Source organism: Phyllobates terribilis, unplaced genomic scaffold (genome assembly GCF_046119375.1).
Source record: "Phyllobates terribilis strain yellow unplaced genomic scaffold, ASM4611937v1 Scaffold_3__8_contigs__length_932513732, whole genome shotgun sequence".
In the NCBI taxonomy this organism is placed as follows: domain Eukaryota; kingdom Metazoa; phylum Chordata; class Amphibia; order Anura; family Dendrobatidae; genus Phyllobates; species Phyllobates terribilis.
This window is the reverse complement of record NW_027362763.1, coordinates 346,450,336-346,465,581: the sequence shown is the minus strand read 5'-3', so window position 1 is coordinate 346,465,581 and position 15,246 is coordinate 346,450,336. Positions and strand designations below refer to the sequence as shown.

Sequence of the window (15,246 nt, the reverse complement as noted above, 5' to 3'; positions counted from 1 at the left end):
ATACTCCTGCATGCGTGCATCCCTTTCTATGGCAGGAATAATTTCTGCAAATTTACTTTTGTACCGGGGATCTAACAGTGTGGCAACCCAGTAGTCAGGATTATTTCTAATTCTCACAATTCGAGGGTCATGTTGCAGGTAGTGCAACAAGAAGGCACTCATGTGTGTTGCGCATCCAGGAGCACCAAGTCCCTGTTGTGTTGGTGGCGAGGTAACAATCATGCTTCCTTCCTCTGTCCTCTCCCCCCAACCTCGCACAACAGAAATGTGATCAAGGTCTCCCTCATCTGATGAGTCTTCCATCAGTTCGTCCTCCACTTCTTCCTGGGCTCCTGCACCTTCCTCACTAGTTTGGCTGCTACCATGCGCCCTGGTAAAACCATCTCCCCCACCCTCACATGCCTGCCGCCTTGGTGCTGCCGACCGTCTGGACCTTGCAGATGTTAGCCCTTCCGCATACAACTCCTCCTCCTCTACTTCCTCCACCTCCTCTTGTGCCACCACCTGACTCCGAATTCTGTTTAACATGTGCTCCAGCATGTAAATCACCGGAATAGTCATGCTGATAATGGCATCGTCAGCACTAAACATCTTCGTCGCCATTTCAAAACTGTGCAGAAGGGTGCATAGGTCCCTGATCTGAGACCACTCCTCCAGCGTGATTTGCCCCACCTCTGAATCTCGTTTGCCCAGGCTATACGTCAGAACGTATTGCACCAGGGCTTGTCGGTGCTGCCACAGTCGCTGCAACATGTGCAGAGTTGAATTCCACCGGGTAGGCACATCGCATTTTAGCCGGTGAAGTGGCAGGCCCAATGACTTCTGTAGAGATGTAAGTCGTTGAGCTGCGGGATGCGAACGGCGGAAGTGAGCACACAGCGACCGTGCCCTCTGCAGAAGGCCATCTAGTCTGGGATAGTGGGCTAAAAATTGCTGGACAACCAGGTTCAACACGTGAGCCATACAAGGCACGTGTGTGACATTGCCCCGGCGAAGGGCCGCACCCAGGTTTGCAGCATTGTCGCACACGGCCTTCCCTGGTTTCAGGTCCAGTGGAGACAACCATTCATGAAATTGGTTCTCCAGAGCTGACCACAACTCCTCAGCTGTGTGACTCACATTTCCCAGACATTTCAATGTAAAAACCGCCTGATGACGTTGAGCCCTACTGCCAGCATAGTAAGGAGGTGTGCAGGATCCCTTCTGCGCAGTTAGAAAGCTTGTGCCATGACCAGACAGGCTTTGGGTGCAGGTGGAAGACCGAGAGGAGGTTGAGGAGGCAGAAGCAGTGGAGGAACTTTGACATAAAGAGGATTGACGCACAACTCGTGGGGACGGCAAGACTTGGACAGCAGCCCCTTGTCCTGCTGTCACCATAGTTACCCAGTGCACAGTCAGCGACATGTAACGCCCCTGTCCATGCCTACTCGTCCAAGTGTCTGTGGTGAAATGCACCCTGTCACACACAGAGTTTCTCAAAGAAGCGGTGATGTTGTGTGCGACATGCTGGTGGAGCGCAGGCACACCTTTCTTTGAGAAGCAGTGCCGACTGGGCATCTGGTACTGGGGCACTGCGACGGACATAAGGTCTCGAAAATCCTCTGTGTCCACCAGGCGGAAAGGCAGCATTTCTGTAGCCAAGAGCTTGCAGATGGTGAAATTCAACCTCTTAGCTTTCTCATGGCTAGGAGGAAATGGTCTTTTACTTGTCCACATCTGAGGGACCGAGGGCTGGCTATTGTGCTTAGACGGGGTTGATAAGGGTGTCCCCGGCAAACTGCCGGTCTGTGAGGAAGATGCAGGCGGACATGTTAGGTTGCCTTGATCCAAAGGTGGTGCTATCGATGTCGGACAGCGCTCAACACCAGCTGGTGTTACCACCTCCAAAGAAAATGATGACCTGCCAATCACGCTGGCTGTTGCGGGTAAAGAGGTGGCAGGTCTGCGCCCCAAAACAGGTGTGACTGCTGTCCCCCCAGTCACAGAGGATGAAGAGGCCGCGGATGCACAAGATATGGCAGACGGTGGTTGGCCCGGCCGGCTAGGCCGCATTGTAGCACACTGAGCTTCCCACTGCAACTTATGCTTCATGTCCATGTGCCGGTTCATGCATGAAGTACTCAAACTATGTATTTTTTGGCCTCTACTTAGCTTTTGCTGACAAATGTTACAGATAACACGAGTTGGGTCATCTTTATCGATCTGAAAAAATGCCCAGGCTATGCAAGGCTTAGCACCCATGCGACCTGAAGAGCCACCACGACTTGTGGTGAGAGGCAGAGTTGTGTTTGAGGATGCAGTTGTTGACGTGCTTCCAGTACTATGTCTCTGTCCAGGAAGGCGCAACCTGACCTCGTCGTCACTAGCATCTTCCTCCACCTCCTTTGCTGACCTCATCTCTTGGCTGACTGTGGGTTGACAGTAAGTGGGATCCCCAACCTCATCATCATCACCCTGTGCGTTATCACACCCGTCGTCCTCAGAGCCAACCTGTTCCTGCCCTGACAAAAAACTAAAGTTGTCGCTCCAATCAGGTATTTGAGTCTTATCATCGTCTTCCTCATTGTCTCCACCAACAGGAGTTACAGTTTGGGAATGAGGGTCTACATTATGGTCAGAACCTTCTGCGTCTGGTCCTGGATCCGACTCAAAGATTCTGGGCATCAGTGCAGATCATTTCCTCGTCTGGATTCACAGAAGCGCTGGAGTCGACCTCTGATTCCCAGGCTATAGTATGAGTAAACAGCTCTGCAGACTCAACCATCTGTTCTACCTCATACTCAGACGGGCAGCTGGAGATTTGGGAGCTGTGAGGAAGCAAGTGCGATTGGGGTGACACCTTTGAGGACTGGAGTATTTGTGATGTTGAAGTTGATGTGGAGGAGAGCCCACTTAAAGGAGCACTTGATATCCGTTGAAGCACCTGCTGTTTTTGTGCCTCATCTGGAATTTGTAGCGATTGGCGTGGCCGTAAGAAAGGGATCTTATCACATTGTCCGCTAAAAGAAGTAGACATTTTAGTTTGGCTGGAAGATGGTCTTTCTTCTGCAGATGTTACTGTTGCTTTAACACCTACCCCACGGACACAACCTTTTTTCCCTTTCCCAACACGCCTATTCCCCTTTCCACCAGCAGCAGGCCTTTTTCCACTCATTTTGGTGGTTAACTAATTCACAACTCTGGAGTTGTTTGCACAAAAAAACAATGGATGGGAACCGAGCAGAGCTGAGTGGCCAAACTGTGGTATTAGGCCAAAACTATTGGCTGGGTTAGATGCAGAAAAAAATTATATTCAATTTGCAACCTGATGGAGGTCAGTATAGATGGACTAATAGAACAAGTCCCACACACAGCTAGAAGCCCAAATATTTTTTCAGAGGTACTGTAGATGCAGATAAAAATTATTTTTAATTTGCAACCTGATGGAGGTCATTATAGATGGACTAATAGAGAAAGTCCGACACACTGCTAGAAGGCCAAATATTTTTTCAGAGCTAGATGCAGAAAAAAATTATATTCAGTTTGCAACCTGATGGAGGTCAGTATAGATGGACTAACAGAGAAAGTCCCACACACTGCTAAAAGGCCACATATTTTTTCAGAGGTAGATGCAGAAAAAAATATATTCAGTTTGCAACCTGATGGAGGTCTGTATAGATGGATTAATAGAACAAGTCCCACACACAGCTAGAAGCCCAAATATTTTTTCAGAGGTAGATGCAGATAAAAATTATTTTTAATTTGCAACCTGATGGAGGTCAGTATAGATGGACTAATAGAGAAAGTCCCACACACTGCTAGAAGGCCAAATATTTTTTCAGAGCTTGATGCATACAAAAAATTATTTTGAATTTGCAACCTGATGGAGGTCAGTATAGGTGGACTAATAGAACAAGTCCCACACACTGCTAGAAGGCCAAATATTTTTTCAGAGCTAGATGCAGAAAAAAATTATATTCAGTTTGCAACCTGATGGAGGACTGTATAGATGGATTAATAGAACAAGTCCCACACACAGCTAGAAGCCCAAATATTTTTTCAGAGGTAGATGCAGATAAAAATTATTTTTAATTTGCAACCTGATGGAGGTCAGTATAGATGGACTAATAGAGAAAGTCCCACACACTGCTAGAAGGCAAAAATATTTTTTCAGAGCTAGATGCATACAAAAAATTATTTTGAATTTGCAACCTGATGGAGGTCAGTATAGGTGGACTAATAGAACAAGTCCCACACACTGCTAGAAGGCCAAATATTTTTTCAGAGCTAGATGCAGAAAAAAATTATATTCAGTTTGCAACCTGATGAAGGTCTGTATAGATGGATTAATAGAACAAGTCCCACACACAGCTAGAAGCCCAATATTTTTTCAGAGCTAGATGCAGAAAAAAATTATATTCAATTTGCAACCTGATGGAGGTCAGTATAGATGGACTAATAGAACAAGTCCCACACACAGCTAGAAGCCCAAATATTTTTTCAGAGGTACTGTAGATGCAGATAAAAATTATTTTTAATTTGCAACCTTATGGAGGTCAGTATAGATGGACTAATAGAGAAAGTCCGACACACTGCTAGAAGGCCAAATATTTTTTCAGAGCTAGATGCAGAAAAAAATTATATTCAGTTTGCAACCTGATGGAGGTCAGTATAGATGGACTAACAGAGAAAGTCCCACACACTGCTAGAAGGCCACATATTTTTTCAGAGGTAGATGCAGAAAAAAATATATTCAGTTTGCAACCTGATGGAGGTCAGCATAGATGGACTAATACAACAAGTCCCACACACAGCTAGAAGCCCAATATTTTTTCAGAGGTAAATGCAGAAAAAAATATATTCAGTTTGCAACCTGATGGAGGTCAGTATAGATGGACTAATACAACAAGTCCCACACACAGCTAGAAGCCCAATATTTTTTCAGAGGTAGATGCAGAAAAAAATATATTCAGTTTGCAACCTGATGGAGGTCAGTATAGATGGACTAATACAACAAGTCCCACACACAGCTAGAAGCCCAATATTTTTTCAGAGGTTGATGCAGAAAAAAATATATTCAGTTTGCAACCTGATGGAGGTCAGTATAGATGGACTAATACAACAAGTCCCACACACAGCTAGAAGCCCAATATTTTTTCAGAGGTAGATGCAGAAAAAAATATATTCAGTTTGCAACCTGATGGAGGTCAGTATAGATGGACTAATACAACAAGTCCCACACACAGCTAGAAGCCCAATATTTTTTCAGAGGTAGATGCAGAAAAAAATATATTCAGTTTGCAACCTGATGGAGGTCTGTATAGATGGATTAATAGAACAAGTCCCACACACAGCTAGAAGCCCAATATTTTTTCAGAGCTAGATGCAGAAAAAAATTATATTCAATTTGCAACCTGATGGAGGTCAGTATAGATGGACTAATAGAATGATGCTATGCCCAAAAGATTTTACTTCACTAGGTGCAGTAAAACAATTGGTATTCTATACACAGGTGGTATATCTTGCAACACAGATAGGCTACTCCACTGACTAACACACTCTGCAATAGGCCAAAAAGGATTAGCTTTGCTAGATTCAGCCAAATGCTGTGAAAAAAACTTGCACAGCACTGGCACAGACCTGCCTGGCAAAAACTGATAGGAACTGATGTAACCTAGTTCTGAAAAGGACTCCAATTACAATTAGTCTTTACTCCCGCAATCTATCTATTTAAGAGCACAGACCTGCCTGATAAAAGTCGTAGGAAATGCTGTAACCTAGTCCTTAAAAGGACTGCAATCACAACTATTCCCTACTCCCAAGCTATCTGTATATTTGTGCGAAAATTGGATTGAAATTAACAAGGTATAGCGCACACAGCAACAGCGGTGCCGTCTAACACGCAGCTGCAGCAGTGAGAAAATGGTGGCGACGGGGAAAATGGCTTGGTCTTATAGGGCAAGGACATGTGACATACACTGCCAATGACACATGCCCTTGCTTGTGTGAAAAAAAGCACTTCGCTCCGTGTGTGCGCTGCTGATAGGCTGACAGATTGCACCTCCCCACTGCAAATGCGGGAAAGAAAAAAAAAAATGGAGATCTTCATTGTTCCTGCAGAGATCCATCCCCTGCCCCTCCCCCCACCCCGCTGTACACTCAAACTGCGTATTAACATTCATTTTCATCATTACTGAGAAAAAATCCAGTTATGATTTTGGTGCATGAACAGTTATCGAACATAACCTCGAACAGCCGAATTTTTCTCAAATTGTTCGTGTTCGCCGAACGGCTCGAACACCGCCCAAAACAGCTCGAATTTGAGATTGGCGAACAGTTCGAGTAGAACAACGCTCATCTCTACAGACGAGTGCGCTTATCAGTTATAATTCCCCCAGTGGCACTAAAAACACGCTCCGATAACACGCTAGCGGCAGGGCAGGCCAGGACCTCCAAGGTGTACAGAGCGAGTTCATTCCAAGTGTCCAGCTTGGATACCCAATAATTAAAAGGCACAGAGGAATCACGGAGGATGCTGGTACGATCGCCAAGGTACTCCCTCACCATCTTTTGAAACTTTACACTCCTTGTGATAGTACTCCGCAACTCAGGGCCTGTAAGCTGGGCGGGTGTCAGAAAACTGTCCCAGAACGTTGACAGTGTTCCCCTGCCTCTGCTGAATTGGAGTTGCATCTCTCTCGCCTGTACGCCTTGGTTGGGCAACGAACTGTGACCTCTGCCGCTAGCGTGTTCAGATGGGAATTTTTTTAAGAGTTCTGCAGCAAGGGCCTTCTGGTATTGCCCCATTTTTGTAGACCTCTCCACCTCAGGAATAAGAGAGTGAAAGTTCTCCTTGTAGCGGGGGTCTACAAGTGTCACCAACCAGTAATGACTGTCACCCAACATTTTGACAACGCGAGGGTCACGGTTAAGGCAGCACAACATAAAGTCAGCCATGCGTGCCAGACTGGTAACGGGCAAGATTTCCGTGTCCTCACCAAGATGACGACTGACCATGCTCTCCTCCTCCTCCTCCTCTTCCTCCTCAACCCTGTCCTCAGGCCACCCATGCTGAACCGACGGTATGACACTTGTACAGGTACTACCGTCTACAACGCATGATAGCAGCTCCTGTTCTTCCTCCTCCTCCTCCTCCTCTCCCTCATTGTCCCCCAATGCACGTTGGGATGAGATGAGGCTGGGCTGTGTGTGATCGCCCGCTACGGCTTCTTGATCCATCTCATCATACTCTGGCTGCAATGCCTCCTCTTTAATTCTCTGCAGAGAGCGTTGCAAAAGACAGACAAGTGGGATGCTGACACTAATGATGGCGTCATCGCCACTCACCATCTTGGTGGCCTCCTCAAAGTTTGTCAGGATGGTACATATGTCAGACATCCAGGTCCACTCCTGAGGTCTTATGTGTGGAGTCTGACCTGAATATCGACGGCCTTGTTGCAGCTGGTACTCCACAACTGCTCTCTTCTGCCCACAAATCCTTTGTAACATGTGGAGGGTAAAGTTCCAACGTGTGGAGACATCACACACCAGTCGGTGTGCCGGAAGCTGCAAACGCTGCTGCAACACAGCAAGGGCGGCGGAAGCTGTAGCCGACTTGCGAAAATGAGCTGACAGGCGGCGTACTTTCACGAGCAGATCTGGCAACTCGGGGTACGATTTAAGAAACCGCTGAACCACGAGGTTAAGCACATGAGCCAGGCATGGTACGTGTGTGATCTCACCTCGCCTCAGAGCAGCCACCAGGTTACGGCCATTGTCACACACGACCATGCCGGGATGTAGGTTCAGCGGTCTCAGCCACAGATCTGCCTGCTCTTTCACAGCTGTCCACAACTCACAAGCAGTGTGAGGTTTATCACCTAAGCTTATGAGTTTCAGCACAGCCTGTTGCCGCTTGGCGGAGGCAGTACTGCAATGCTTCCAACTTGTAACTGATGTGGTGATATCTGAGATGGAGGCTGAACATGAGGAGGAGGAGGAGGATGCGCAGAAGCTGTACAGTGTGGGGGCAACTCTGACTGACATAGGGCCCACAATCCTCGGTGTGGGGAGGATGTGTTCCGTCCCAAGGTCCGACTGGGTCCCGGCTTCCACTATGTTTACCCAGTGTGCCGTCAGAGAGATGTACCGTCCCACAAGCACTTGTCCACGTGTCCGTTGTCAGGTGGACTCTCCCAGTAACTGCGTTGTTGAGGGCACGGCAGATGCTTTGGGACACGTGCTTGTGTAGTGCGGGGATGGCACACCGGGCAAAATAGTGTCGGCTGGGGACCGAGTACCGAGGGACGGCCACCGCCATAAGATTGCGGAAGGATTCCGTCTCCACCAGCCTAAAAGGCAGCATTTCCAATGCAAGCAGTCATGAAATGTGCGAATTTAGGACTGTGGCCTGTGGGGCGTTAGCTGCGAATTTCCGCTTTCGTTCAAAGGTCTGGGATATGGACAATTGAACGCTGCGGTGGGACGTGGACGTTGACGTTGATGCTGTTTCTTGAGAAACTGCCATAACAAGTGAAGACTGAGAGGAGGGGGCATCTTTACATGCATTATCGACAGGGGATTGCCTTGCACACACAACAGGGGGTTCTATTGCACGCACAACAGTGGAAGAAGCAGTGGTGACACCCGCTGACACTGGTCGTGGACCCTGGGTTTCGCCCCACAAAGTCGGGTGCTTTGCTGCCATGTGCCTGATCATGCTGGTGGTGGTCAGGCTGGTAGTTTCGTCACCCCTGCTGATGCTGGCATGGCAGGTGGAACATATGGCCTTTTTGGGGTTATCAGCAGAGTCTTTAAAAAATTCCAGACTCTGGAAGACCTACCGCTTGTACTGGCAACGTCCCTCGTGTTGGTGTTACAAGGCACGGTTGTCTGCCTTCTGTCTGCGGCCACCACACTGCTTCTTCCTGCCTGTTGGGGTACTCTGCCTCCCTCCCCCTGTGTGCTGCTGGCCTCACTCTGCATGTCCTCCTTCCACGTTGGGTCAGTTACTAGATCATCCACCACCTCCTCCTCTTCCACTTGACCACCACAATCCTCCTCCTCACTTCCTGGCAATTGTGTCTCGTCATCGTCCACCTCTTGTGACAGATTGCCAACGTCGACTTCCTGTGGCCGTGGCTGTTCAAATATTTGGGCATCGCAACATGGGATCTCCTCTTCCACCACTTCAAGCGTATCAGGCGAGGGGCCCAAATATGGAAATGGACCAGTGAACAGCTCTTCAGAGTGTCCAAGTGTGGGATCACTTGCTGTCTGACGACACTCGGCATGGTGGGAAGAAGGAGCATCAGGGTGAGGAGGAGTATGCGGTCGAGACTCACGGCTACTAAGAGTTGACCGTGTGGAAGACAGACCGGAGGTGGTGGTGCCCAGGTAACTGGAAGTATTGTCAGCTATCCAATTAATAACCTGTTCACACTGATCAGTTCTCAATACTGGTGTTGTTCTGTGCTTCCCTAGTAATTCAGTCAAGAAGTGGGAGCGAGAAGATGTGGCTGTTGGTTGTGGCACATTTTCACCTTGGCCACGGCCCCGTCCTCTGCACGAACCATCACCAGAACGTCCACTTCCACGTCCCTTGCCACGTGCCTTGCCCATTGTAAATGAAGTAAAATAGCTTACACTTGCACTATCAATGGAAAAAGGGTAATAAATAGTAGATTGGAACCGTGGAAGAGGAAAACCACAGTTATTGTTTACTGGGGTATACCACACTTTTTTAAATAGAGATATTTGCGGCTGAACAGTAAGCGACACACTCAAATTGCTTTTTTTCTAGATACCAAAGGCCCAAGCCTGGATAGTACAGCGATTTGACCCGTGGAACTGCGAAACCACACTGGGATGTTGGGCCTATACAAGACTATTTTCAACAGACATATTTCTGTGTCACAACAGTCAGGTGACACTACTGTTTTTCTTTACGGAAAAAAATACCAAAACCTGAATAATAGAGATTTTTTACCGTGGGATGGCAAAACCACAGTTATTGTTTACTGGGGTATACCACACTTTTTTAAATAGAGATATTTGCGGCTGAACAGTGAGCGACACACTCAAACTGCTTTTTTTTTAGATACCAAAGGCCCAAAACTGGATAGTACAGCGATTTGACCCGTGGAACTGCGAAACCACACTGGGATGTCGGGCCTACACAAGACTATTTTCAACAGATATATTTTTGTGTCACAACAGTCAGGAGACACTACTGTTTTTCTTTACGGAAAAAACTACCAAAACCTGAATAATAGAGATTTTTTACCGTGGGATGGCAAAACCACAGTTATTGTTTACTGGGGTATACCACACTTTTTTAAATAGAGATATTTGCGGCTGAACAGTGAGCGACACACTCAAACTGCTTTTTTTTTAGATGCCAAAGGCCCAAAACTGGATAGTACAGCGATTTGACCCATGGAACTGCGAAACCACACTGGGATGTCGGGCCTACACAAGACTATTTTCAACAAATATATTTTTGTGTCACAACAGTCAGGAGACACTACTGTTTTTCTTTACGGAAAAAACTACCAAAAGCTAAATAATAGAGATTTTTTACCGTGGGATGGCAAAACCACAGTTATTGTTTACTGGGGTATACCACACTTTTTTAAATAGAAATATTTGCGGCTGAACAGTGAGCGACACACTCAAACAGCTTTTTTTTTAGATACCAAAGGCCCAAAACTGGATAGTACAGCGATTTGACCCGTGGAACTGCGAAACCACACTGGGATGTCGGGCCTACACAAGACTATTTTCAACAGATATATTTTTGTGTCACAACAGTCAGGAGACACTACTGTTTTTCTTTACGGAAAAAACTACCAAAACCTGAATAATAGAGATTTTTTACCGTGGGATAGCAAAACCACAGTTATTGTTTACTGGGTTATACCACACTTTTTTAAATAGAGATATTTGCGGCTGAACAGTGAGCGACACACTCAAACTGTTTTTTTTTTAGATACAAATGGCCCAAAATGGATAATACAGAGGTTTGAACTGTGGAAGTGCAAAACAACACTTCTGTTTCTCTAGCCTACACCAGACTATTTTCAACAGTTATATTTGTGTCTGAGAAATCAGAGACACGCTTTTTTTTGGGGGGGGGGAGGGGGGACACACCAAAAGGTTAATAAGACGGGTATTTGTACAGTGTGAAGGAGGGAAAAAAAGGAGGATTTAGATGAAAGAAAAAGGATTTTTCCTGGCCCCCGACACCTGGTGCAAAGTCCAGCAATTTCAGCAACAGGAGCACACAGGACTGTAATGCAGCGTTTGCTGGTATAACCACTGTGTCTCCTATACAGCCTGCCTGCCTGGTATCTGGGATGGATATTAGTCCTGAAAAGGACTGTTTGTTTGTTCTGGCAGCCTTTACAGACCCTACACTAACTATTTTGCAGTTTATATCTCTCCCTAAATCAGCAGCACTGTCCCTACACTGTCTAATCCGGAGCGACTGTGTCCAAGATGGCGGCGCCCGGTTTTAAATACTCGATGTGACGCTGTGCGGCCAGCCAATCACTGTAATGCCCACAACCACCATGGCTGCAGCATTACAGTGACTGGCTGGCAATCCCTGCATGTTCATTGGCTCAGTAAAGAGCGCCAAACATGCAGGGCGGAGACCCGAGCTCCCGCCCGAGTAACCTGGAAATGCTCGGTGCTCGCCGAACATCCTGAGTAGCATAATGCTCGGGCGAGTACCGAGCAGTGTCGAGCATGTTCGCTCAACACTACTTATTACACATTAGTTTTGTACCATGATTAAGTCTACACGCAGAAACGTGTAGGTCACCTGTGAGCTAACTTTACTGGATACAGTGCTGTTAATTGCTTATAATAGCTATGAAGTTTTATTGCCACTAAGTTTTCTTTCAACTGATTTTCCTGTTTCACCTATATATAGAAAACAGCATCCGTTTTACGCACCAATTTTATAAGTGTTAACGTTAGTGGCTTGTTCACACCAGTCAGAACATTTACAGATTATTTACTGCATTTGGATAAATTCACACCTGAAACCGAAATTTCTGATAAAAAAATATGTCCTTCAAAGATATAATAACATTTTTTAATAGACCCTTCCTTACAAAACCTAGCTTGAGATTTGTCAGATTTGTATTAAAACGTACAATTCAGTTATGTCTTTTTTAGGCCCATTGTTAAAATTTTAAGTGACAATGATTATGACACTGTTCTCATTCATTAATTTTGCTACCTTTCTTCACAAAAGGATTTCATTGCTGGACAAAATTCTGTCTAAAGGCTCGCTCCCACTTGCAATTAAATCGGACAACTGAAATCTGATAAAAATCGTATCGCATTCAGTCCAATGGTAATAAATAAATGATTCTGTGATCATATGCGCTTTGGTTTTTTTCAGCTCCTATTGGATTGAGATCGAACTGAAAAAAAGATGCAGCAGGCTGCAATTGCATGCAACATATTGGATCACACGCACTCATATAAATCTATGGGTGCATGTGAAACATCGCACTGCACTAGGATATTACCCGAGTGCAGTGCGATTCCCGCTGACGCCGGCAACAAAGGAGATGGAGAAAATAATTTTTCTATGTCTTCCACAGCTGTGCTGTGACTTTCTCATGCGAGAGGATCGGAGCTTACAACACTGATACTCACCTCACGCTGGCAAAAGAGCAGGAGCCGAGTGTTATTATCATATCGCATCCGATGCTCTCACATCAGATGGTATGTCTCTGGCCTAACTAAGGCACATGTGCCACTCAGTAGTATGGCTGATGCTCATTTATAAGGTGTGCTGGTGGCCATACAGTTCACTTTTCAGGTTTCCCAAAAATATATATAGGTAACTTAAAGTGATTTTTAGCAATGTTATACTAATAAATGATCAAGTCAAATCTAATCCATTTGCAAAAACTACAGCCTGCATAGGGAATAAAATATGCATTCTTAACTTTATCACTCAAGTTTTCATTTATGCACTATGGGCCCAACTTATCATTTTTCGTTTTCGGGAATTCACTTTTGCTTTTTTTTTTGTTTTGTGGTATTCATTGACTTTTGTGCCAAATAAAAAAATTGCTTTTTCAGCTTCACTTTGTTATGTGAATTTTTAGCATGAAAATTAGCATTTTCCATTTAAATGTTGCTGTTTCCAATAGGTGGCGCTATAGAGTTCAAGTCCTCTTTTTCTCTGAAGAGGCAATTTGCATTAAATTTCCCAGCAGAGCATTGCATGGCGAATAAGCCTCCTTACCTTGACATGCCACAGCTGGTATGTCACTTTCCACAAGGAGAAACGTTACCCCTTAGACCTCAGTCCAGAACCTCTCATCTAACCAAATCAGTTCTCATACTTTGCACTGATGAGGGCAAACAGCCCGAAACATCGTGTCTGCAAATTGAGATTTTGATTTGGCTTTTATCCTAAGTCATATTGCACAACTTGTTAAAGGGTTGATTGTGACTTATAGGCTTGCTGCTTCCAATAGGTGGTGCTATAGAGTTTAAGTCCTCTTTTTCTCTGAAGAGGCAATTTGCATATTAAACTTCCACAAAAATTTCAGGCGTACAGAAAACCACTTCAGTGTCAGGTGGAAGGTGGGGCCTGGAGTACATTTGAGTAAACATTCGCAATTAATGAATTAGCCAAAAACAACTGGAAACCCCAAAACCTGCCCACAGTGGTGAACATAAAACAACAGAGGCAAAAATATACAGTATATTAAAAAATAAGCACTAATTTAAAGAAGAATGTGACACAAATGTAAATCATAGGCAAAAACACAAGAAAATATACAAAAAAGATACAAATGCAATATGTGTTAGGCACTTTGCTCCTACATCCATATACTAGAAAACACCACCTCCCTCTGTATGAACAGCTAACCCCATCTACTGGGAAAGATACACAGCTATATGTCATTTATGAAGAATTATATTAGATAGAGAAAACTGCTATGAAGCCCCTGAAGAAGTAATTTTGCCTCTGTTCAGACAACATATTAGAGAATTAATTTACTGTAGCAGGAACTAAATATAGAAAATTACAATTGTAATTAAATCAGTGCAAAAAAGGTAAAGTTCCCAGATTATCTCTTAATCCTATCTCAAGTATCTATGACATCTGAATTAAACAAATCTACATTGGGTATGATCCTGAGATAGTACATCTAGTATATCTAACCAATGCAATGTAATAACTGTAAGTCTATAGCTAATACAAACACTTACCACCTAGATATATGACACAGAAGATCAAATAAATCCAGGTAACTTGTTTGCCCATCTTTGTCTTCAACTATTCTCCTAACATTGTGATGAAATGTTTGTCTGATCACATGAACAGGTGTATGTGACTGTCCCATCCACACTGCCTTGCTTCTCTATAAAGGGAGGGAAGCAGGTGCTTTATTTATTGTACATCCACACCAAGAACTTCAATCTTTTATCTCTTCAGTGGCTTTTCTTTTAATCATTAACACCTTCACTGCTGAGTAGTATATGGATTACTTGCCTAGTCTGTATTGATTGATTATTTTAGTGATATAGGACAATATGAAAATAAAAGCATATAATACACAAAAAAACCCATAAATATACAAATAACAGTAAATATATATAAATTGTAGTAAAGTGACTTGCTCAGCTCTCACAGAGGCAGACACAGGAAACACGTCTTGGGTTAACTTCCTGCAGGCTTATTGATATGTGGCATAAACCACATAGGGATCCACAAAATAAACACGTCCTCTCCGGGATAACGAAAAACAAAAAGATAAAGTATAGTATAGTCCATAGGCGAGCGGGGTTTAACCTGCTCTGGGTAGCACATTATCTTCACAATGTCATTCACAAAAAACATTCCATTTTAACATGGTGGTTTAACCCCCCAACACATAACATGCTGGAGAATACTTGTAGGTTTAGTTCACTGAAGCTAGTAGCAGTAGTGAAACATATCTCCCCTCACATATATCACCAATGACTCTGTCACATTTTCCTCCTTCTGCCTAAAGCTGGGAGTTTGGACACCTTCAGTCACCAGACAGGGAATTCTAGAGAGGGCATCTGCTTTACCGTTTAACTTCCCGGGTCTATGCTCCACGTGAAAATTAAAGTCCTTGGGAACTAAGAACCACCTATTCATCCTGGCATTCTAACTAGAGATGAGCGTTGTTCTACTCGAACTGTTCGCCAATCTCAAATTCGAGCTGTTTTGGGCGGTGTTCGAGCCGTTCGGCGAACACG

At 44.7% G+C, this 15,246-nt stretch overlaps 1 protein-coding gene across 1 annotated transcript in view; it reads right to left on the bottom strand.

Moving 5' to 3' along the window:
* The window catches only part of LOC141259356 (uncharacterized), a 751,467-nt gene extending 737,058 nt beyond the window's left edge, over window positions 1–14,409 (bottom strand). Inside the window, exon 1 of the mRNA XM_073675220.1 lies at window positions 14,230–14,409. Coding sequence (XP_073531321.1) covers window positions 14,230–14,284 — 55 coding nt within the window. The 5' untranslated portion in view covers window positions 14,285–14,409. The remainder of the gene's footprint in view (window positions 1–14,229) is intronic.
* Window positions 14,410–15,246: the final 837 nt, after the last annotated feature.